This window comes from Myxocyprinus asiaticus, chromosome 3 (assembly GCF_019703515.2).
Source record: "Myxocyprinus asiaticus isolate MX2 ecotype Aquarium Trade chromosome 3, UBuf_Myxa_2, whole genome shotgun sequence".
Lineage (NCBI taxonomy): Eukaryota > Metazoa > Chordata > Actinopteri > Cypriniformes > Catostomidae > Myxocyprinus > Myxocyprinus asiaticus.
The window spans coordinates 52,793,020-52,817,652 of NC_059346.1; the positions used below are offsets into that span (position 1 = coordinate 52,793,020).

The 24,633-nt window shown below is 37.4% G+C and overlaps 1 protein-coding gene and 1 non-coding gene across 2 annotated transcripts; both read left to right on the plus strand.

Annotated features, from left to right (window-relative positions):
* Positions 1-7,124: 7,124 nt before the first annotated feature.
* trnag-ccc (transfer RNA glycine (anticodon CCC)) lies at positions 7,125-7,195 on the plus strand. The gene has a single exon. It is a non-coding gene; the product is annotated as a tRNA-Gly (tRNA).
* Positions 7,196-7,354: 159 nt separating this feature from the next.
* On the plus strand, positions 7,355-22,962 carry LOC127426928 (cytotoxic granule associated RNA binding protein TIA1-like). Its single transcript, XM_051674106.1, has 12 exons — positions 7,355-7,610; positions 8,518-8,614; positions 9,447-9,545; positions 10,415-10,469; positions 10,621-10,708; positions 15,692-15,767; positions 15,914-16,022; positions 16,148-16,246; positions 16,572-16,656; positions 16,736-16,874; positions 17,053-17,201; positions 21,210-22,962. The coding sequence occupies exons 1-12, from the start codon at positions 7,582-7,584 to the stop codon at positions 21,346-21,348; spliced, it is 1,164 nt and encodes a 387-aa protein (XP_051530066.1). The 5' UTR covers positions 7,355-7,581; the 3' UTR covers positions 21,349-22,962.
* The last annotated feature ends 1,671 nt before the right edge of the window (positions 22,963-24,633 follow it).

The window sequence follows — 24,633 nt, forward strand, 5'->3', positions numbered from 1 at the left end:
GTACAGTTTTTGGCTATTCTCCCCACCGCTGGAAATCACGAATGAGAAATCCTTTAAAATTCTTCCTTTTGTGTTCCACAGAAGAAAGAAAGTCATACAGGTTTGGAATGACATAAGGGTGAGAAATTATGACAGAATTTACATTTTTAAGGTAAACTTTCTTTAAATTTCAGTTTCTTGTTTGACTTCAGAAGATGTGGAATATAGCATAATGATGTGGACTACTTTTATAGTGTTTGTTGTCCTTTTTGGAGCTTGATAGCCACTGATCACTGTCTACAGTCATTGTATGGAAAATAGCAGAATAATCATTCTGCCTAACATCTCCTTGTGTTTTCCACGATAGAAACAAAATCATACAGGTTTCAAGCTACATGAGGGTGAGTAAACGATTAATTTTTGGGTGAAATATTCCTTTCAATGAGTTGGGTATGTTTCTTTCATCCTTTTACCTTCTTATGCAACCAAATGCTTTCCTGTCTTTAGGGCATGTTAAGGTTTATTAGGGTCTGAAGGCACTACATGCTAGATTTGGCAGCATCCCCGAGAATCATCAGTCCTAACCTGAGAACACAACCGCAGAGGATGTTCAGAGAAAAGCAAAAGTTCTTTGAGGATTGTATTATAAAGTTCCGCCTATAAGCAGTTTATATAACATAAACACTCAAATGCTTCATGCACCAGTTGTCTTGTTCAAGTTTATTTCTAATTTTCAGCAACATGAGTCGTTTGATAACTTGAGGGAGCTGAGTAGCATTGTTCTGCACACAGTTAAAGCTGAGAAGGCAGTGCCAATAGTACCTGGCTAAAGACATGCTTCTGTGGTTCTGCAACAATCTGTCAATCAAACACGCAACATGAAAATCTGATGAGGTTTGATAATGGTTAGTCATTCAACTGAGAGTGAAATAGTTGGTCTGGACTGAATTGGCCATCAATAGTTTGAGACCACTTACAACCTCTGCAACACACAGCACAAAGTCAGCAAAAAACATGTTTGGTAAATCTTGGTATGTGTCTCATACTTCGACAAGCAGAATGACGTAATAGCTGTAAACTTAATGTCCACTCTTAAAGAGGTCATGACATACAGTACTCTTGTTTAAAAAAAAATTTTTTTAAATTAAAAAAAAAAATCAGGCATCATTTAGTAATACGATCATTTTCTACCCGGTCCCTGGCCCTCTGTCTGGCATGCAATGTTTTTGCCTCAGTGTCTCCTTTAAACTTCAGTGTTAAAGCTCACTGTTATGATTGGCTAACATAGTGCAGCCCCTCGAATACAGCCATATATATTTTAAAACTCAATCAGAAGAAAATGAAACAGCTCCACAACAACAAATACTTATTTGCAGGGATTACACTTAACGCACACCCAACACTTTGCATCCGAATGCATCAAACAGTTCACTCAAACACAACAGCACCATAAACTATAATATGACATATGAAACATTTATGAATGGAACGGTTTACATACTGTTTTGCGGTCGGGACAATAGTGTTTTAACTGACCCATCTATCAATAACAGCTCCTTTGCAGAGCTTGAATCATATTCTGACTGGTTCACAAGCAATCCATGCTGATATGAGCCGAACACACACAGAAATCCCGCTGTTATGAGCCGAACACACACACATAAAAATCCCGCTGTTATGAGCCGAACACACACACATAGAAATCCCGCTGATATGAGCCGAACACACACACAGAAATCCCGCTGATATGAGCCGAACACACACACAGAAATCCCGCTGATATGAGCCGAACACACACATAGAAATCCCGCTGATATGAGCCGAACACACACATAGAAATCCCGCTGATATGAGCCGAACACACACATAGAAATCCCGCTGATATGAGCTGAACACACACAGATAACATGCTGTAATGAGCTGAACACACACACATAGAAATCCCGCTGTTATGAGCCGAACACACACATAGAAATCCCGCTGATATGAGCTGAACACACACACAGAAATCCCGCTGATATGAGCTGAACACACACACAGAAATCCCGCTGATATGAGCCGAACACACACATAGAAATCCCGCTGATATGAGCCGAACACACACATAGAAATCCCGCTGATATGAGCTGAACACACACAGATAACATGCTGTAATGAGCTGAACACACACACATAGAAATCCCGCTGATATGAGCCGAACACACACATAGAAATCCCGCTGATATGAGCTGAACACACACAGATAACATGCTGTAATGAGCTGAACACACACACATAGAAATCCCGCTGATATGAGCCGAACACACACATAGAAATCCCGCTAATATGAGCCGAACACACACATAGAAATCCCGCTGATATGAGCTGAACACACACACAGAAATCCCGCTGATATGAGCTGAACACACACACAGAAATCCCGCTGATATGAGCTGAACACACACACACAGAAATCCCGCTGATATGAGCCGAACACACACATAGAAATCCCGCTGATATGAGCCGAACACACACATAGAAATCCCGCTGATATGAGCTGAACACACACAGATAACATGCTGTAATGAGCTGAACACACACACATAGAAATCCCGCTGATATGAGCTGAACACACACAGATAACATGCTGTAATGAGCTGAACACACACACATAGAAATCCCGCTGATATGAGCCGAACACACACATAGAAATCCCGCTGATATGAGCTGAACACACACACAGAAATCCCGCTGATATGAGCTGAACACACACAGAAATCCCGCTGATATGAGCCGAACACACACATAGAAATCCCGCTGATATGAGCCGAACACACACATAGAAATCCCGCTGATATGAGCCGAACACACACATAGAAATCCCGCTGATATGAGCTGAACACACACAGATAACATGCTGCAATGAGCTGAACACACACACATAGAAATCCCGCTGTTATGAGCCGAACACACACACAGAAATCCCGCTGATATGAGCCGAAAACACACATAGAAATCCAGCTGATATGAGCCGAACACACACATAAAAATCCCGCTGATATGAGCCGAACACACACAGAAATCCCGCTGATATGAGCCGAAAACACACATAGAAATCCCGCTGATATGAGCCGAACACACACATAGAAATCCCGCTGATATGAGCCGAACACACACATAGAAATCCCGCTGATATGAGCCGAACACACACATAGAAATCCCGCTGATATGAGCTGAACACACACAGATAACATGCTGTAATGAGCCGAACACACACACATAGAAATCCCGCTGTTATGAGCCGAACACACACACAGAAATCCCGCTGATATGAGCCGAAAACACACATAGAAATCCAGCTGATATGAGCCGAACACACACATAAAAATCCCGCTGATATGAGCCGAACACACACAGAAATCCCGCTGATATGAGCCGAAAACACACATAGAAATCCCGCTGATATGAGCCGAACACACACATAGAAATCCCGCTGATATGAGCCGAACACACACAGAAATCCCGCTGATATGAGCCGAACACACACAGAAATCCCGCGGATATGAGCCGAACACACACAGAAATCCCGCGGATATGAGCCGAAAACACATAGAAATCCCGCTGATATGAGCTGAACACACACAGAAATCCCGCTGATATAAGCCGAACACACACACATAAATCCTGCGGATTTGAGATGAAAACACATAGAAATCCCGCTGATATGAGCCGAACAAACACATAGAAATCCCGCTGATATGAGCCGAACACACACACAGAAATCCCGCTTATATGAGCCGAACACACACACAGAAATCCCGCTGATATGAGCCGAACAAACACATAGAAATCCCGCTGATATGAGCCGAACACACACAGATAACATGCTGTAATGAGCTGAACACACATGACACACGCTGAAATGTGCTGAACACACATAATACAATCTACGGTGAAACACGATGCACACATATCATCCTGAACTGATTTGATCAGGAACTTTGTTGAACTTCAGTCACTATTTCGTAATATTGGGACACTCCAAGAGAGGCCAAAGCAGAGATACTGGTCTTCACAGGTGCAACATCTCACATCTTCCATTGTCTGTTTACTCTTGATGAGACATGGTTTTCCAGCCAGCAGCAGCAGTGGAATGGAACAGAACAGATGCGTTTTTGAATGTTGAGTTTGTACCGCTCTTAAAACGCAGCACACGTCGCTGGAAACACATCAAAATGGTCAAAGACATCCATCTAGTGCATGTTTACATAGACTAACAATTAAAATAGCACAGACCGGTGCAAAAACGCGTACAGGACATGTTTATACTCAAAATACAGAATGGAGGGTCTCCTTTTAAGAGTTATTACTGTAACATTGTTGGCAACAGGCAGACGAAGAGATGATGATGAAATGCGAACCCAAGTGTAGTTTGTTTTAAAATATGAAAGCCATAAACCCTAACTCTAAACATGAACAAAACATGAACTTGACTTAACATAACTTTACATGACTTGGTAGACTATGAAACCAAACATAAACATGACTTGGCTAGATCATAGAACCGACAACGATACATAAACATTCAATACTTGACAAAGGACAATGGTGAACATGAGGGCTTAAATACTTGGACATGGGAGAACATATGACAAAGATAACCAATGAACAAACAGAACTCTAAACAAGATAACAAGACAATGAACATGGAGGGAAAACAGGACATCACATGACTAGGGAACACATGACATGAAACAGGATCTAGAAATAAACTTTTCAAAATAAAAAACATGAAAAACATGAATTAACAAAATACACATGACAATTACTTGACAACATGTCTTTTAAAAGCAGCATGAGATGCATGAAAGCAGTTGAAGCAGTTTGTCTATTGCATGTTTACTGTATGTAGAAAAACGTGTACAAAATGGGGGACAAACCAGGTAAAAAATACCATTAGTTAAAGAATCACCTACTGTATATGTAGTAATATTTATATTGTGTTTATACCTGAAGCATCTTCATCTCACAAGACTTTGGGTGATCCGTCAGAGTTGTGTGAGAACTCATGAAATACTGGATTGACTCTCTGAGGTGGAACAGCACAGGGATCTGATCTGCATGCATGGGTGCATGGTCCAATGACACAACCAGGACGTCCAATGAATCTGAGCAAAGTCATGGGCATAATTCTTCCTAGTTGGACACACTAACAGAAGGTACCATGGTTGTGATAAATATTGTAAATATCATCATGCATGAATTCTGTAATCATTCAGTAGCATGGCAAATATCAAAGTTCAGTAGTAATAATCAATGATAACATCACTGTACTACCGCCAGGGTATACTCTCAATGATGCAGTCAACACATGACATACGTTTTGACTCTTATTATGAATATATTATTATGGTAGAGAAACTGACATTTCATTGCAAAGAGAATCTCTATCAAGGCTACAAGGGGATCAACATGTTTGCTTTCACCAATAGATCTGAATCCAGCACGGTGCTGAGGACAAAGAGAGAATTGGCCAAGTTTACCTGAGTGCTTATCATTTATGTACATTTGTCTCCACTTTGTGGCAACACAGAGAAATGCATCAATTTTCATTTTATTACTCATGCAGTATACTGACTAGCTTTTACCAGTGTGGACACAACTGTTTACTACCTTGTATGGATCGAGAAGCTGTTCCTGCTCATTGGAGCCTGTGCTTGTATCTATTTTTCAATGAAGCGCTGTGTTATTTCAAAGGGGTTTCTGCAAGACAGGATTTTAAAAAAGTGAATGTATTTGTAGGTTTCGGGTGGTTTTGAGATCTAGTATTCACTAAATGTATGTTCCAGCAACAATCCTGGACAGAATAGAGGATTTCAACACCATAAGTGACCTGATTTTGGGTCAGTTTGACCCAGAAACACATTTATGAACTACAGAAAAAAGGAAAGCATTTAAATGTTTGTATCACTGTATGGATTATATCATCTATTGTGGTACACAAAACAGAACAGCATAATTAACGCGTTGTATTGAAGACATACATTCAACTAAAATATGAACTGATGAATTTCATGTATTCAGTTAGGCTTTAATGTAGCAATAATAATAATAATAATAATAATAATTTGTAATGAATCTTTGCAGATATCTCCTGACACGTTTGGCATTTCTTCCAGTTTTGGGTTCTTTTGTTTTGTTTTTTAAATCATCTTGATGTGACTGAGAAACTATTTCCAAATAATGTTTAATAAGAATTTTGAGTATTGGCATACTGACGTGGTCAACCGAGTCTCACAAAAAGCTAAAAAAATAAAAATAAAAATAAAAAAAACAGTCTTTACTTTCTGACTTACAAATATTGAAACTTTAAATTCTGTTCAGTCCAGTTTTTGCACATAACAATGTTTTTTTTTTTTACATTGACATTATTTTTTATTAATAAAATTAATTACTTAAAACTTGATTGTTCTTTATTTTATTCAATTTTGTTTCAGGAATGAAGCAAGGGTTATAACACCAGTGACAAATTCTCTTAAAAGATACATTTTCTAAGATGGTGTCAATAACATCACAAAACATATACAACTGATTAGAATAAAATCAGTAAATCATACCATTAAATCAAGTGTTTTAAATACAAATCTTTCACACGAACATTAAACAATGTAACACCAGTGACATATTTAAATGAACCATGTGAAAAAAAGACCTTTAAAATGAAAGTTAATACTGCTTTCAACATTTGAGCAGCCTATTCTTTCTCTGAACTTTGACCTTTGAAGTTTTCTTTCCCCACAACTTTTTGAGTTTTTAACATTGATAACACCAATGACATGAAATCAAGGGACAAACAGTCTTTCTAAATTATTTAAATGGTCAATTTCTTATTTTGGTTTTTTGCACACTTGTTAGGCCTTGCACTAATGCTTGACCAGAGAAAACAAAATGAGTAAAAAAATAAACATGAATAACTGTAAATGTCATAGAAGTCGTGTACCAGACGAGGTTGACTAGAGTTGTTTTCAGGCTATTTAAAAATGCAAATATTTTTTCTAAGAAATTTGTAAAACAATATAGAAGCAAACCATTTCATATTATTTCAGAGAAGGTAAGGTTAGCCAATGATGCCTTTTAAATGGCCTTTCCTGAGTGTATTCATCACGGCGCCGCTGGTGTAGTGGTATCATGCAAGATTCCCATTCTTGCGACCCGGGTTCGATTCCCGGGCGGCGCACATGATTTTCGCCATACAAATAAATCACGTTTCTGATATGCTTTTCTTAAACGCAGTTAGTAAAAATAAAAATAATTTTAATATGCTGTACTGAGCTCAAACGTCTTCTCAAATCTGTCTTGGTGCGCTTTTTTAGTTCGTGTGCGCACGCGCACTTCCATTTCCGGTCCGGTTCCTCCGCCATCTTATGTCGCTTTTCTATTGTTCATTACTGCAATCAGCCGAGGCGGCATTTCACGTTTACTCTCATTACAACCCGTTTGGTGTAGAACAGAGAGAGCAACAACACGGGAAATACCGAGACACCGCGGAACTCAGGATCATCTCAAAATCGACACAAGAGGATTTTCTCTCAGGGTTCGGTGTCTTAATTCGATCGGGGAAACATGATGGACGACGAGCAGCCCAAGACTCTGTACGTATTCATCCCCATTGTACGCCAAGACTTTAGACAAACAACTTCAGATCAGCTGAAGAAGAAGCGCTGTCCATCCATCTTTTTGTCTAAAACACAGCCGTTATATTTTCTCTGTTAAAAGCATTGAGTGTAATGGTAGGAATAACGATGTACAAATACAAAGCAGACGTGTACATTCTGTTCCTCTCAAACAAAAGCTCTTATTGCTGGACTGTGAGATTCAGTCTGTGTTTGTCTCTTGAGAACAACGTTCAGTTGTGTGGTTTCAAAGCACCGCATAGTCCGCGCGTTGGTTATTTATTTGGATAAAAACTGCAGGCCCGTTGAAGGGCCGCTAACACACACACACACACACTCTGCTGTCTATGTGAAGTTGCTTGGTACTTACTGAAAGCTCATTGTCGTTACATTGAGACAAAGAGCCAGTCTAGTTTATTCACTGGCGTGTTTCCAACGCGTATTATATGAATAAATGCAGTGCTCTGTGCACACGCATGACATGCAGGAAGCGTGAAAATAGAGATTATAAATAAAAAAGCTAACATATAAAATGCTAGGCGAGTTATATTTTACTGTTTTAAACCCGCTTTTGTTGCTGATAGGGCGCAGGCTGTGTGATCGCTCTTCTCTCATTTCTTTGTTTCAAAGATGTACACGAGATTAAAAGCAGCTCATTACTGGATGACTAACTGTGGGGTTTAAGGTTAAGCAATAGTCCACGTGTCCTCTAACCAACCTAATTCCATTGTAATTAATGTAGATTAGATTGTTTACTGTAACTCAAATAGTTAGAGATGGCACACGTGGGCACAATATAACGAATTTGAGTAACTAAAATCACTGATGTCAATAAATGTTTCTTGTTTTCAGCTGGTCGGCCTCTCAATGTTCTCATTTTTTGCAGGTATGTTGGAAACCTGTCACGGGATGTGACCGAGGCCCTTATTGTGCAGCTTTTTGGTCAAATTGGCCCCTGCAAGAGCTGTAAAATGATTATGGATGTAAGTAGTACATTCATTTGGAGTGTCAATTACTACACAAAAAAAAATTATTTGAGTTTACATGATTTAATCATGTACATCGGTTCCACATGAATCAATTAAGTTACATCAACATATCTTTTCCTCTTGGTTTAGCTCATCTGTTCTTTGTCAGAAAACACAATTTGTTGACGTAATTTCAACATGATTGAATAAAGCTATTTTTAAATTACCTAATGAAGTAGCCTCAAAGTGATTTTTAAAGTGTTCTTAACACGATTCATTTCTTCAGTTTTACATAGTATATTTTGTCATACTGACTTATGTTGTTATCCTAGTTAGCTAACTTTTAGCTAGCAATAACTTTCATTAGCATGCTAAGTAGTATGTGCTACTTGAGTAAAGCAACATACAGTATGGTGTGGACCCTTTCTCAACCTAAACAAAAGCTCAATTCTTCACCACAATGGCGTATTCAAAATCGGTTCTAAATCCCAAAATAACAACATTACACACTATTAAGTCTCTCTGTTTTCTTATCTTGCTCAAAAGTGCATAAAAAAACACTTAACATTTTTACTCTGTCAAGTCCATGCAAAGCTTGCTGGAAGCAAAAAAAAAGTGTACTTTTTGGTGAATTTCATTTATCGAAAGCAAAGAAAACAAGTTTAGAAGAGAAACACAGTTTTGTTGTGTAGATCATAAATAAAATGATTTAGTAAATCGAACAACCTGCGTTTCCCACTTTTTTTCCTTCAGTGTATGCTATCTTAAACTAAGCCGTATGTGTATGTCTGGATTTTATTTGTATTTCATAATGTTCCTTTTAAGTCTAATCACATTTTTGCTTTAGACGGCAGGTAACGATCCATACTGCTTCGTGGAGTTCTTTGAACATAGGCACGCAGCGTCCTCCCTCGCAGCCATGAACGGGCGTAAAATAATGGGTAAGGTAAGCTATCGTATCTACAGGGTGAGTTGGGCTGGGGCGGGAGGGTGGGGTAAATAAAATGATCTGCAGACTAAGCACATAATGTTTCATGTAACATATATTTCACTTTACTTAAACCTGTGACTCTGAGGTCAACATCAGCCTTGTAACCTGGATGTACAATGTGAACGGAGGGAGATTTTGACAGGCTTGTCATGTTGACCTGAGATTCTTTACTGTTCATGCTCAGTTCATGCGCATATCATGATTTCTTATTCAGATTACCTATAATAATGTTTTGTGAAAATAGTTCTTGATCCACCTTTGTGGCATAGACTTAACCTTTCAATGTCCTTGGTTAGATGAGAATTTTACACTTATTGAAATGGATTACCACATCAACCATCCTGTGTGTAAGACTGAGAAAAGTATAAAACATCAGCCACATTCACTCATAGTCATGTCACCTTCTCACAAATATCCCTAATTTCCCCTTTAAACATGTAGAAATCTTCAAGTCCTTTATAAATTATACATTAGAGGCAAATTCTCAAGATTCTTGTGCCCATTCAGTTCAAAATATTTTATCCTCAACAGGTAATGAAGGACCATTTGAGGAGTAATACAAGTTGGTAATTTCACTTGTTTTGTAAGTCCCTTGTTATTTGGACCTTTTTACTACCAAGATTTTTTTTCCTATTCAAATAAGTGCTCAATAGGACAGTGAAGTGTGAATTCTTAGTATCGTCAGGTCTCCCTCCTCTCTACTGTACATTTACTGTGTAAAAGGAGTTACGGCTAAGTAGAAAGCAGCACCTTGGTCATGTCTTCTTCATTTCTAACCTTTTTCTCAAACTTTCTGCCCTGCCCTCCTGACCCCTATGTCGTAGGAGGTAAAAGTCAACTGGGCTACCTCACCAAGCAGCCAGAAAAAAGACACAACCAGTGAGTTTTTATTTATACACTTTATATGTCTGTAAGCTATTATGAACTAGCAGTTCAGTGTAGATCTCTAATATAACAAACTTAGTGATTCACCAGCTGTTATGTCTTTAGAGATGCGTGAGAATTCAAGTGATTCTTGGATATTTTTCAGATCACTTTCACGTCTTTGTTGGAGACCTTAGCCCAGAAATCACCACTGATGACATCAGAGCTGCCTTTGCACCATTTGGAAGGATATCGTAAGTGAAACGGCATGATGCAATTTGAATAAATGAAATTCCTACAATGAGATTTTATGTAGCTTTTTGGGTCATTGAGTGCATTTCAATGTACAATCTAATACTGATTGACTGCTGTTTAAAGTGTTTACACAACCTGGCAAGGCCATTAATAATTTAACTGAAACCCAGTTATTAACTGTCTTGCCAAGGTTAATGCTTAATACCACGATTTCACTTTCCATGTAAACACCTTTTTCAGTGTTCTGACACCAATATGCATTTGTCTGGCTGTGTAATAGTTTTGACATCAAAACAAACCTTGTTAACCCTTAAAATGGGTTTTTAAAATGACCCGATTTTTAATACAGTAGGTAGCTGTATTTTGTTATACATGCAAATGCATTCATGCCCTTGACTCTCAGTAATACGCTTACAAAAATACTCATGATCTTAAAGAAGTGGGCACAGCTGTCTTGCAAGAAATATAACTTTTTCCCCCCATTCAAAAAAAGCACATTTTGTCATCATTTTGGAGGATTCCCATGGTCATGAAAATCTAGAAATAGCAGTCTTAAGTAAAATTTCTGTTACAAATATAAATTTTTCTGTGTATGCTCCACTGTACACAAGAAATGTAGCATATTTTTAAGATTTACGCATTTCAGTTTCATAACAAATTTACATCAATTTAAATTGTGTAATTTAAAAAAAAAAAAAAGAATTTGGCTACATTAAACTTAAAATGCCTAAAGGGTTTTTAATTTTATTAAAGATTACTTGAATTTGATAACATTTCTTATGAAATTGAAATGCTTAAATCTTAAAAATATTTTTTGTGAAATATTTGTCAGCTATATATGGCTCTTTGTGTAGTGTGAAATTTGTTTGCAAGCCATAGTGATGTAGCCTGTGGTTTGTCAGCAAGGCGTTCTGAGTCGTTTATTTAATGAATGGTTAAACTGATTCACAAATTGGTCTGAATCATTCATTAGTTAATCCAGTCTGAATCAATGTCTTGTCCAAGCAGTCCCCATCCATTCACAAACAATAAATAAGGTCATGGAGATTCATTGATTAAAAAGTGTTGGAAACTTCTTGTAGGGCTGGGTGATTTTTATTTTACTTAATTGTTTTATTCAAATGCATGTTTTGACTAGAGACCGATACTGATTTTAGAGGGGGAAAATTCACAGATTACCGATATGGTGACCGATATAGTTAATTTGAGCTGAAATGAAAACAGACCTTTTTTATGTGGATTTTGCACCGATATGACTATGCAAAGGTACTCAGAAGGCTGATTTCTGAAACAAATATTTTTATGAAACAATATTTGATATTATTATTATTATACATTGTCAACAAATTCTAGAAATGAACACTGAGAAAATAAAGAATAAATAAAAATACAATAAATAGCTTAATAAAAATCAGTACTGTATGTTTAGTATCAGTCAAATGCTGACCATTAAAATAAAGAATAAATAAAATAAATAACTAAATAAACATCAGTAATTTCAGTCAATTATTGGCAGGTTGTAAAACAAGAAGCATTTACACCTGCCGAGACAAGAGAAAAACAGCGGCAGCGGCGTTACACCGTATTCTGCTATACAAGTTCAGGGGAAACTTTCAACGGTGGAAAACCAGACTTCTAAATATTACATTTTATAAAGGCAACGACTGGAATTGCTCGGTTGAAGGGGTACCAAACTGTGAATCCTGAACAAAACAGTTTGGTGAATACGTTTACACATTAGCTTCCACTCAGCTGACAAGCAATGAAAGTAGCTACATGGTTAGCTAGTTAGCTATAAGCTCGTTGTCACGGATATTAAAAGATGGACCAGCGTCTCACCGACTAGGTAACAGCGTAGCGTAAAATCAACACTCAACAGACACAATCCACCGCTGCACTGTTGTCTGCTGAGCTGCAAAAAGATGCTCTGATGTTTACCTTTCAATCTGCTACATTACTGACTGCACTGACAAACTATAGCTGGCTAACAGCAAACAGACATGAGTGACATGGTTGTCAGGGACAGGGTTAACGTTATATTAGTAATATTGAAAAGGGAAAATGATGGTGTCATTTTTTATTAACTTTTCAGTATGTTTTTCACAAACTAGTTAGCAACTTACCGAGAAGACACCGTTTAACTCCGCCCTGACTGCAGAGCCACCGTCAGTTCAGCTCTGTAAACAGTGGAGTTGGAGTGCGCTCTGCTGGACAAACTACATTATGACACCAATTCAAAAGCATTGTTTTCTGCATTATGTGTTCTGAAAAAAAAGTTTTTATATCTGCGCATATCGGTAAACATATACGCCGATACTGATATATCGGTGAAAGGCTAATATCCGCCGACCATTATATCGGTCGGGCACTAGTTTTGACTCTATTTTTTGTTAAATTAAGGTTTTACATAAAAATATTAGCTAATGCTCTAGTTGGATATGTTGTCAGTCCACCAAAGGCTGAATAAGAAAGAGGAAAAAAGGTGTTCATAGCGCTTGGCTTGATGCTGCCCCTAATCTGATCAGCTGCACATGCGTGTGCACTCCAAATGTACGTAACATAGGTTAACAACATGGAGACTGATGGCTCTTCATGTCAGGAACTCATGTGAAAGGAAGCCGGTAATATTTCCAGTGTGATTGTAGCTGACTTAGTCCAGCATGCATGTTTAGTCTACACCTTAATCAGACCATAACTCGCCTTGGCGTTGTGCTCGTTGAACAAAATATTCTCCTTTTCTTTAAATACCCCAATAATAAAGCATTAAGGACGGGACAGTTACGGGCGCTTCATATCAAACCACCTGGGTAGGATTTAAATCAGAGAATCAAACACTCACCGCTCCTTTTACTATGAGGATTGAGAGATATCGCTAATTATTTGCTTTGATCTGTGACTTGTGTCAAGTTCACTTCATCAAAAGCCAACATTTGTGAAGCAATCATTTTGACAAACTTTGCAGGTTGAATGGTAATGGTAATCCTTTATCATTTCATATTGCTGCGCTGTTCATTGTGTCCGCAAATACCCACTAGAAGGCGCCGCTAGGGGTGGGAATCACAAGGTAACTGGGGACACGACATTATATCGATAATCTTATATTTAAGAGAACTGTTTCCAAATGACCAAATGCATATAAAAGTGCCAGTTTACAAAACAAGGCCAGTTTCTTTCCCAATATCTATATACAATGCAAACCATAAGCATATTAGACCATACTGGCTCCTTATTTCTGTGGTTAGGTTAATGTAGCTAGTGTTTCTAAAAATAAATTATACAATTTATTAATACAATAGCAACCTGAACACTTTAAAAACATTATTCATTACAGCACAGTTTCAATACACAAAAGAAAAATGTAAATAATAATATTGATATTTAACGTGCAAATATCGATACAATATCACAATACTTTAACATATCGAGATTTTTTTTTTTTCCCACTTCTAGGTGCCGCACGCTCTCACAGTACTGACTTTAGTGGTTAATGCAGACTTTCAGATTTTAAAACGCAGCCTTTTGCAGTTTGGTAATAGTCACGTAAGGCAGTATTGTGATTTCAGTCTTAATTCAATCAATTGTGCAGCCTTAATGGTTACCATACCAATGTCTCAGAGGTCAAAGTCTGCAGGTTTCACAGCGTTTTTTTTCAATGAACCAAGTTCGTTTCCTTTTCTAAACTGAATGTCTGGACTCTGTCTGCTGGGGTTTATGATTATACATACAAATTGTTTGATATACGATGAGTACTTTCAAGATAAACTTGATTATATCTAGAAATTGATTTTAGAGATTCTAGCGGAAATGGCAGGAAACCGGTCAAGATTATTATGATGCTCGGGCAGTGAAAGCTGCAAGGAAGCTGTCTGGCTGATGCTGCCTTGCTTTCATACGGTACCCAGCGATTGGGTTGTATGTTGTTCACAAGGTGTAGCTACCTTGCCTTTTGAATGTTTGGACATTGACTTCTAGGGACTTCATAGTGTAGGTCCCCTTCCCCCCTTTCCCTTTTTCTTTCTTTCAAATTAATCTGTCACAATAAATACCACGGTTGTATGGCAGTGAAGCAGAATACTGATGTATTGCTGTCTTTTGATGATAATGATGAGAAATTGATTTCTAGATAACTTTCAGATAGTCTTGGTTTAGATAAACATTCATACCTACATTGGCCGAAAAGTATTTAGCAATTTTATACTATTATTTCGGAACATCTGGTTTATTTTAAATTTACACTGTTGACAACTTCCTGTGTGGTGCACTAACATGTTTGGTGCAATTTTTTCGCACACCTTTGTATTCTCTAATGAATAGATCTTTTATTTCTCTATCCAGGTTGCCTTACATTCTAATAAAAATGGGCTGAATAAAGAAAGATTTATTGACCAAATTAAAACCATTGGCATATCGGTTATGAGCATGAAAAAAATGATGGTTTATTTATATATAATTAATTAGTAACCCACTTTGTGAATTCAAATGCACAATCCAGAAATAATAATAGCCACAATATGTAGAAGGGTTGGCACTCCTAAGAACATGTAATATTACATTTGTATTCGTTCTCGCATTAAGGCAGAAAAACGCCATAAACGGGCGTAAGAGTTGTGAAAGCGAAACTTGCCTGTAGGCTACACAATAAGGGAAACCATTCAAAACACTTTGAAACTTGCAGACTTTGATTTCTGAGACATCGGTATGATGTCCATTAATGCTGCATGATTGATTGAATTAAGATTGAAATCGCAATTTAACCTTGCACAAATACTAAACCTTAAAAGGCTGCATTTTAAAATATAAGCTGAAAGGTTTCTTGTTAAAATCGGTGTTGGCCAAAAAAGTTCATTATTTGAATAATTTTGAAGTTACCTTTTAGTTAAGTACATTTAAAAGCTGAAAAATCTATATGAATCGTCCTTAAGTTTGTAAAAATCGAGGTTTTATTTGCATGTTGCATGATTGTGGATTTGCTCTTTTCACAGTGATGCACGTGTTGTGAAAGACATGGCGACGGGGAAGTCTAAAGGCTACGGTTTTGTTTCATTCTTCAACAAATGGGTGAGTTGTAATCCCAAAATCAGGAAAGGCAGGTTTTTAATTAAGCAGAGTCAGGGTGTGCAATTAAATTTATGGCCTACTTTCAAATCCCAGAAGTCTCTGTTGTGGCCATGTGCTGATGTTCTTGTTGCACTGGTTGTTGGCAGGACGCAGAGAATGCAATTCAGCAGATGGGTGGCCAGTGGTTGGGCGGCAGGCAGATCAGGACTAACTGGGCTACGAGAAAACCCCCAGCACCCAAAGCCACCTATGAAAGTAAGTTCATATTCATTAAAAGTTTTAAGAAGGAAAGAGCTATAATCAAGATGGTTTATTGAAACAAACAAACTCATACAAAGACCTCTCATGATTAATCAGTATTTCATTGTGATTTGTTCTAGCAACCAACACCAAGCACTTGTCGTTTGATGAGGTAGTGAACCAGTCCAGCCCCAGCAACTGCACTGTCTATTGCGGTGGAGTCAGTACAGGCCTTACAGGTGAGAATTTCCATATTTAACATTAAAAGGATGCACCTAACAGTACATGTTTGATTATGTTTTGCCTTTTGTTTTTTTCTTGTATAGCAAGTGATGATAAAAGGTGTTTTGTCTACTAATTGTCTGTTATTTTGTGGTACACAGTCGCTTATTAATTTCTATTAACACCGCAAACAACTTGGGTAAAATATAATTTCATTTGCCATGCAAAAAAAAGTGACAATGCAGGAAACCTCTCAATGAATCCATTTCGCATTAAAATTTAAAATATGCTTTAATGGATAGATGAATGTATATTTTCTAACATTCTCTTCTTTTTCCGAAGAACAACTCATGAGACAGACCTTCTCTCCTTTTGGCCAAATAATGGAAGTTCGAGTGTTCCCAGACAAAGGCTACTCATTTGTGAGGTATGTTCATTCAAGCTGAGACACAACACTTACAGGTCGTAACCATAAGGACTGATTAAACTCTTCTCAATCTCTTCAGGTTCAACTCTCATGAAAGCGCAGCTCATGCAATAGTGTCTGTTAATGGCACGTCCGTAGAAGGTCACATAGTGAAATGTTACTGGGGAAAAGAGACTACAGACATGGTCAGCCCCATGCAGCAGGTGCAGGTACCCCAGGTGAGCAGGAGTATGTTTTCATCCCATGGTTTGCTCTGAGTGAGTGTTTAGAAATAATCCAGCTAAATGCCACCAAGACAAAATAATTGCTTGATGGAATGTCCTAGGGCTATGTTGAACATCAACGTTTCCTCTAAATAAATGTAGAAATAACCTTTCTGTAATTCTGATTTTATAGCAAAACAAAGTTGGCTTCGCCGCACAGCCATATGGTCAGTGGGGACAGTGGTACGGCAACGCACAACAAATTAGCCAGTATGTCCATAACGGCTGGCAGGTACCCACTTATGGCGTGTACGGACAGGCCTGGAACCAACAAGGCTTCAAGTAAGTAATTTACGTGCTTCAACTCTCCATTCCATTGTATGAATAAATAGTCTTGTAAAGAGCTTCTGTCAACTGTTAAGACTAGTATTTTATCTACTCTCGCTGATTTAAATTTGTGACTATCCAAATCATAATATTTTTCTGTTCAAGAAATGGATGCATTTTCTACATAATGGCAGGTACATCTGATATCTCAATGGACCCACTTGATAGTAGATGTCTTTAACTTCTATGAACTTAAGCAAATGATACAATGTAATTATGTACATTGATGCTGTTACATTGTACTTGCATTTAAAGTACCTACGTTTAGTTAGATCTCTAATTACACTGTTAACCTTACCCCTAAACCTAACCCTACCTCACTATATGATGTGCACATTTAAACGAGTGTTCCGGGTTCAATACCAGTTAAGTTTAATTGACAGAATTTGTGGTGTAATGTTGATTACCACAAAAACGAATTTAGACCCATCCCTCTTTTTCTTTAAAAAAGAAAAATCTGGGTAACAGTGAGGCACTTACAGTGGAAGTGAATGGGGCCAGTTCGTAAACGTTAAAATACTCACTGTTTCAACAGTATAGCCACAAGATGTAAACGATATGCATTAACATGATTTTAGTGTGATAAAATTGCTTACAAACCTTTTTTGAGGAATGTTATATTCAATTTGACAACTGTTGCCATAGCGACGTAACAATGAAAATATAAACAACTTTACAGCTCAAATAACAGTACTAACTAGAAGAATGAATGTAAGCGCTTTTATAAAATTATAACCTTCACATTTCTGCCTTTTAAATGCTCCAAATATTGGTGCGTCATTGTAATCTAAATTTGTCTTTCTTTTTTTTTTTTTATAGAAAAGGAGGGACTAGTTGAAATCATTTTGTTTGTGGTATGCAACGTTATGATCACGTTTATTCCTGGTATTACAATGCATCTCGGGTGACACGATTACATGTGGTCAGGCGAGATTTGTGGTAATCAACGTTATGCCACAAATCCTGTCGATTGAACCTGGAATATTATTTTAATTTATTCCACACTGTTGCATAATTTTGTTTTTTAAAATGCATTTTTCTTTTCAAGCTATAGCTAATTCAGAAAATTGTCCTTTTCTATTATAAACTCTTAAAGTTATGCAAAATAATTGAAACCACTTGAAGAATATAGACAAAACATATATTATCATAACTGTCTATTGATTCCTAATCATTCCTCCTTGTGTTTGCCATTTATGAACCAAAATTATAGAACATTGTTCATCTTTCACAACTACTAAAGTTATATAAAATCCTATATTACTACAATAAATGTCACATTTATTCAGTGGTGTGAATTAATTCCAGATTATGTTTTTGTCTGTCATTAACTCTTCACTCAAGTCTTTTGAATCTGTTCACCAAACAGATTTGATCAGATTAGTTCACCAATTCGTTCAGTGACCATATCTGAAATTCACATCTTTCCACCAATAGTTGGCAAAAATTAACATCTTTTGTGTTTTGAGTTATTAAACCATTGATAAAGCAGCGAGAGTTTCACGCCAGAAACAATTCTATTTATACTTCATTAAATTGTGCGTGTTTACCAATCTACTAAATGACTTCAGCAGAGTGTTTAAGCATTATTATTATCATCATTGTTTTCCCCATAAATGACAACAAAGCATATTTATAATTTTTTTGAACTGCTGTGTATGACTATCAAGCTTATAAGACAACGATATTGGCTTAAAAATAGTTTCAATTACGTCGATTCATTGTAATATTGTCGGTCACTTTTACTCCTAATTCATCCATCCCATTTCTCTCCTTGTTGAACGAGATTACTTAACTAAATGAACTACATGCCGCCTCATTCTGTCAGTTAACAGATCCTGCTTATACTCACTTGTCCACAAACAAGATGACCAATAATGTGCTCCTTCACTGTCCCTGCTCGATTGCTCAAGCTGTTGTCAGTTTTTACAGGGAAAAAAAAGAGACTAAAGTGGTTTCATGCTCCAAACTAGTGCAGTGCTGCCAAGGTTTAAACTGTTTAAAGCCCAAAATAGCCTATACTACGGCTTTTGAACTTTTAAATTCTACATAAAGTCAAACAATAACCTTTCGAAGTAGGTTTCATTTGACTGGGTGACCATACACAGGCGTTTGGTGCATGTGCGCTATGAGTGCTATGAGATACAGGACTAGTTCTCTGTAGGAGTTTAGATCCATAAAGATTTCTTTTTATTGCATTTTTATACAAATGCAGGTTTCTCCTGACCTCCTCACACACGTGCTCTTGACTTGCACATCTACTGTTGTTGTTTACACCTTCGTCTCCTGATGTTTAGCGCTGATTACATAATCTTCTAGCGCTTCTTCATGACCGCAACAGCTCAGCTGTGATTGTTGCCACCTTATGGACCCATTAATTAGTGCAAATAATTCCAGGCGTATGCGCATACAGTGTTCAGAGTATGCACATTTAAAAAAAAATCGGGCCGCACGCGTTTAGTGCTCGAGCACTCTGCTGATGATGAAATTTGTGTGAGGCGTCCTGGACGTAGATGCCTAGCGTTCACATCTAACCAAAGTTTACTTAGGGCGTAAGAAAGCTTAAAATAGGTGATCACAGATTTTTAGGGGGGCTAAAATGAAATTTAGGGGTCTAGCAACGGCAGTTCTGTCCACGCAGACTCTCCAGCTTATCAGGTTGGAAATACCACATTTTTAAAAATATCATGCTTTTTTGTTTACAATTTGAATTGGGCAGTGTGTTGCGTTCAGTTGTGATTTTGTTTCGCAAGTGAAAAAACAAATAGAACAAATCCATTGTCTGGTTGCTTTACACGCTTTGGCAAAGTTACAATAAATATGCAACTGCCAAATGTTTAGAAGAAATGCTAATGCTAAAATGACACTTAAAAATATTGATGAACTCTGATCCTAATGGATGATATTGTGGCAAGAGAGATGACCAAGCAGGTTGACCAATCACTTTTCAGGTCCACCCACATGTGCAAGTCAAATATTTGAGCTGTATATTCATATTATCTCCGAGAGCAACAATGAGAATTCAAGCTATTTTTGTTTTTACAAAATGAACAATTTTTTTTTTTTTTTTTTGCTTGTTTTTGCAGATTTCTTTTAAAATTAAAGATGTTCAAAGCATGAATAGGGTTCAAGCATGAAGTGCTGAAACCCTTTTGTATTTGTCAGGATTTTTCTGTCCTAAAACTGATCATGCAGACCAAACCTTAAGGCCTAGATACTTGAAACTTTGGGGAATGGTAGTACTCCAGCAGTCTACACGTTCGCATGGACTCGACACGATCGGCCAGTGGGGGGCACTATAGTTAACGATACAAAAAAATCATACTTTTTGGGCCTTTACTTCTGAACCGTGTGCCATACACTCAAGTGCCTTGTATCATTGGAGTCATTGGTTCAAGATTTCCATCATGCCTTTTTTTTCCCCGCAATTTGCTATTTTTCGTACTTTTGCGAACTAGTCCTAGGCTGTTCGCCCGATCAGAACCAAACCAATGCAGACATATTCTCTGGAGTCCAGTAGCATAAAATGAAGTAGTTAGCGGACAGTAGTTAGCGCTAAAACAGTCAGACATGAAAAAAAAAAAAGGTTGTGTACCTGTGAGTGCTGAAAAATAAATTGCTTTATCTCCATTTTAGGTGCTTACAGGCTATCAGAATAATTCTTAAAATCTTGTAGCACATGCACTGAAATTCAATGCCACTTGAACCTACCAGGTTACCATTGCTGCTTGCAGCTATATCTGATAACACACACACACAAACAACATACACTAATGTTCATGACCAAACAAACCAGTTTGGGATTTGGTTTTTAGTTAAATGTGAGACGATGTTCAGTGTTTGTGCAGTCATTATGAAGTATTCAGTGTACTGGAAGTCACTTGGGATGAAAAGTACCTGCTAAATACTAGCTAGTTTTTCTCTGCCACTAACTGACAGCCTTTTTTTTCTTCCTCTATGTAGTCATTTACAGGCTGGTGCTGGGTGGCCTGGGGTCAGTGCAGTGAGTAACGGTGGTGTGGTGGAGCCCGCACAGGGAGTCAATGGGACCATGCTAGCCAACCAGTCCAGCATGGGCACTGCAGGATACCACACACACTGATGTGCCAATGGACAACTCTAGCACTCCACTGCAGCTGCAGAAGGGATTTACACATAACCCCCTCATTCTCAACCACCAAACAAGAAGCCTGGCATGGGGAGGGGCTGTGTCATTTTTTTTTTCTTTTTTGGGCCCACCCCTCCACCTGTAATTTTAGTTTAGGTGGACTGTGAGGCAGTTCTTGCTCATTGCGGAGTCTTGAGTTTTTCAATACTGGGATTAAACAACACATCCTGATACACACGTATTCAGACACATTAACGCGCACCCACATAAATCCACAGTTCATCGGCCTGGTGTCCGACGGACTTAATCGGAGAGGACTATGCCATTTTAAACTCAAAAGTACTATAAATAAAATTCAACAATAACTGCAACTTTTCCATTTTGCGTTTTTTGTTTTAGAGCAATTTCAGCTGCTGATTTTGTAATATATGAAGCTTTGCCTTTTTTCTTTGGACTTGCCATTTTAAAAGCAGAACTGTTTTCTTGAAAGGAGCGATGACACCGTCGAATCATGTGAAATGTCAAACCTTTTTTCTTTGTTTATAAAATGAATAAAATGGATGTCAACTGTTGTATTTTTTTAATTAGACATTCAATTTCTCTAACTAAACCAATTGCAGGGATGACTGCCACATTTTTTTCCTTGACGGCAGATAAATATTGCACAATATTAATACGTTTTCACAAAAAAATTTGATGTTACGCAAATTTTAGGTATTTTAAATTGTTTTGCATTCCACTTATTTTGAGGGCTTATAAGTACAGTACACCGTTCTGTTTGTAAATAACCAAACAACTGTGTTCAAGTGTTGGGACGCTATATAAAGAAATTTGAAGTGTTGATTATGGATGCTTGCTTGCTTTTTTTTTTTTGTTTTGTTTTTTTGTAGTCTGGTGGGTGGGATGGAGGGTCGGGTTTGGGCTTCATCTGAACATCATCATTAGCGGCTCTGTTAAATGCTGATCCATACGGTTTAATGGGTTCTTCCTGAGAAGTCTCGTGGGAGAACTGCAAAGATCCATTCTGAACATTTTGTTAGAATGACAGTAATTCTGTGTATAATATCTAAATATTGACTTTTTAAATGGTGTTTAGTATTAAGACAAGAAACCTGAATGGATCAGAATTTTGCACTGTTGCCCATTGAAGTTTTAATAGACGAGACCTATTGTGTTGCCTTATTTTGTGTTGATTTCATTTGGTGAATAAAACGATGATCAAAACATAGGCAGTGCCTAAGAATGATTTGAGATCTCATGTTTTGAGGATTTTTCTAAAGAATGTTCATCTACTATTACGTGTTCTTGCTTTGTCCCATTAAAATGCAAATGCGATCCAACATTCCTATCTGTCCTGTCTGTGAACTCAATTGTCCTACACTTTACATTTTGTAGACTGAAAAACAGCTTTTTGCAATTTGTTTGTGTATGAGATCGGGTCTAGTTGAACTTGTCACACTTTTATGTAAGTTTATGTTTGGGGTAAGCTGTCATAATGGTAACTTTTTATTACATAGCCTATTGTTTGCTTTTCAGATAAATGTCCGCAGTAAAAACAATTATGAAAAAACAATTCATGAAACAAAAAATAAAAGGGCTAATACTTTACTATAAGGTTCCATTTATTAACAAAAGTCGATTTAGATTTTTTCTAACGTGAATAACAATGAACAATTTTACAACATTTGTTAATTTTGGTTAATGTTAATTTCAACATTTACTAATACATTTTTTTTTAATTAAAAGGTGATTAATAAATGGTGTTTAAAAATGTTCATTGTTCATGACACCTAAAAGGTGCACTCAGTATTTTTTTTTGCATTTGTCATCTAGGACTTGCAGTGACACCTAGCAGCGTGGGAGCAGCGTCATTCAAAATCAATAGTTTTCAGTTTCAGATGCCATTGTAGAAGTTCACTATTCACAATCAGCCATGATTACTTTAATCAATGAGGGGAAAGTGTCAAATAACAAGATGATTACTGAGATTAAGCGTGTAGTTCTCAGATGGTCATGTGATTCTAATGTGGCAGCCCCCATGTGCGGACCCTCTCCATGTGGAATAAAACAGCTTTTATTAGGTTACTGATATGACTGGAGTCTTCATTTTATGTGAGTGCTCATTATGTTTCAAAATTACAAGTCATGTCTTTAAGAGTTAAACTTTTTTTTAATGAGGGAAAAAATTACTGAGTGCACCTTTGTCTAATGTTAACAAATGGAACCTTATTGTAAAGTGTTACCATTAAAGGTAACATACTATAAATACACTTGAAGTCAGATGTTTCCATACACTTAGGTTTGTCATTAAAAATAATTTTTCAACCACTCCATATGAGCAAACTATAGTTTTGGCAAGTTGTTTAGGACATCTACTTTGTGCATGACAGGAGTAATTTTTCCAACAATTGTTTACAGACAGATTGTTTCACATTTAATTGACTATATCACAATTCCAGTGGGTCAGAAGTTTACATACATTTAACTGTGCCTTTAAGCAGTTTGGAAAATTCCAGAAAATTATGTCAAGCCTTTAGACAATTAGCTTCTGATAGGAGGTGTACTGAATTGGAGGTGTACCTGTGGATGTATTTTATGGCCTACCTTCAAACTCAGTGCCTCTTTGCTTGACATCATGGGAAAATCAAAAGAAATCAGCCAAGACCTCAGAAATAAAATTGTAGACCTCCACAAATCCATGGGAGCAATTTCCAAACGCCTGAAGGTACTACGTTCATCTGTACACACAATAGTACGCAAGTATAAACACAATGGGACCACACAGCCATCATACTGCTCAGGAAGGAGACACATTCTGTCTCCTAGAGATGAACGTAGTTTGGTGCGAAAAGTGCAAATCAATCCCAGAACAACAGCAAAGGACATTGTGAAGATGCTGGAGGAAACAGGTAGACAAGTATCTATATCCACAGTAAAACGAGTCCTATATTGACATAACCTGAAAGGCTGCTCAGCAAGGAAGAAGCCACTGCTACAAAACTGCCATAAAAAAGCCAGAATACAGTTTGCAAGTGTACATGGGAACAAAGATCTTACTTTTTAGAGGAATGTCCTCTGGTCTGATGAAACAAAAATTTAACTGTTTGGCCATAATGACCATTGTTATGTTTGGAGGAAAAAGGGTGAGGCTTGCATGCCGAAGATCACCATCCCAACCGTGAAGCATGGGGGTGGCAGCATCATGTTGTGGGGGTGCTTTGCTGCAGGAGGGACTGCTGCACATCACAAAATAGATGGCATCATGAGGAAGGAAAAGTA

What these genes read in the sequence shown, in the direction of transcription:
- LOC127426928 (XM_051674106.1), top strand. Translation starts at nt 7,582, where the DNA reads ATGATGGACGACGAGCAGCCCAAGACTCT. An exon ending in TTTCATTCTTCAACAAATGG is followed by an intron (nt 15,768 to 15,913) that starts GTGAGTTGTAAT and finishes GGTTGTTGGCAG; the next exon opens with GACGCAGAGAATGCAATTCA. An exon ending in AGCAGGTGCAGGTACCCCAG is followed by an intron (nt 16,875 to 17,052) that starts GTGAGCAGGAGT and finishes CTGATTTTATAG; the next exon opens with CAAAACAAAGTTGGCTTCGC.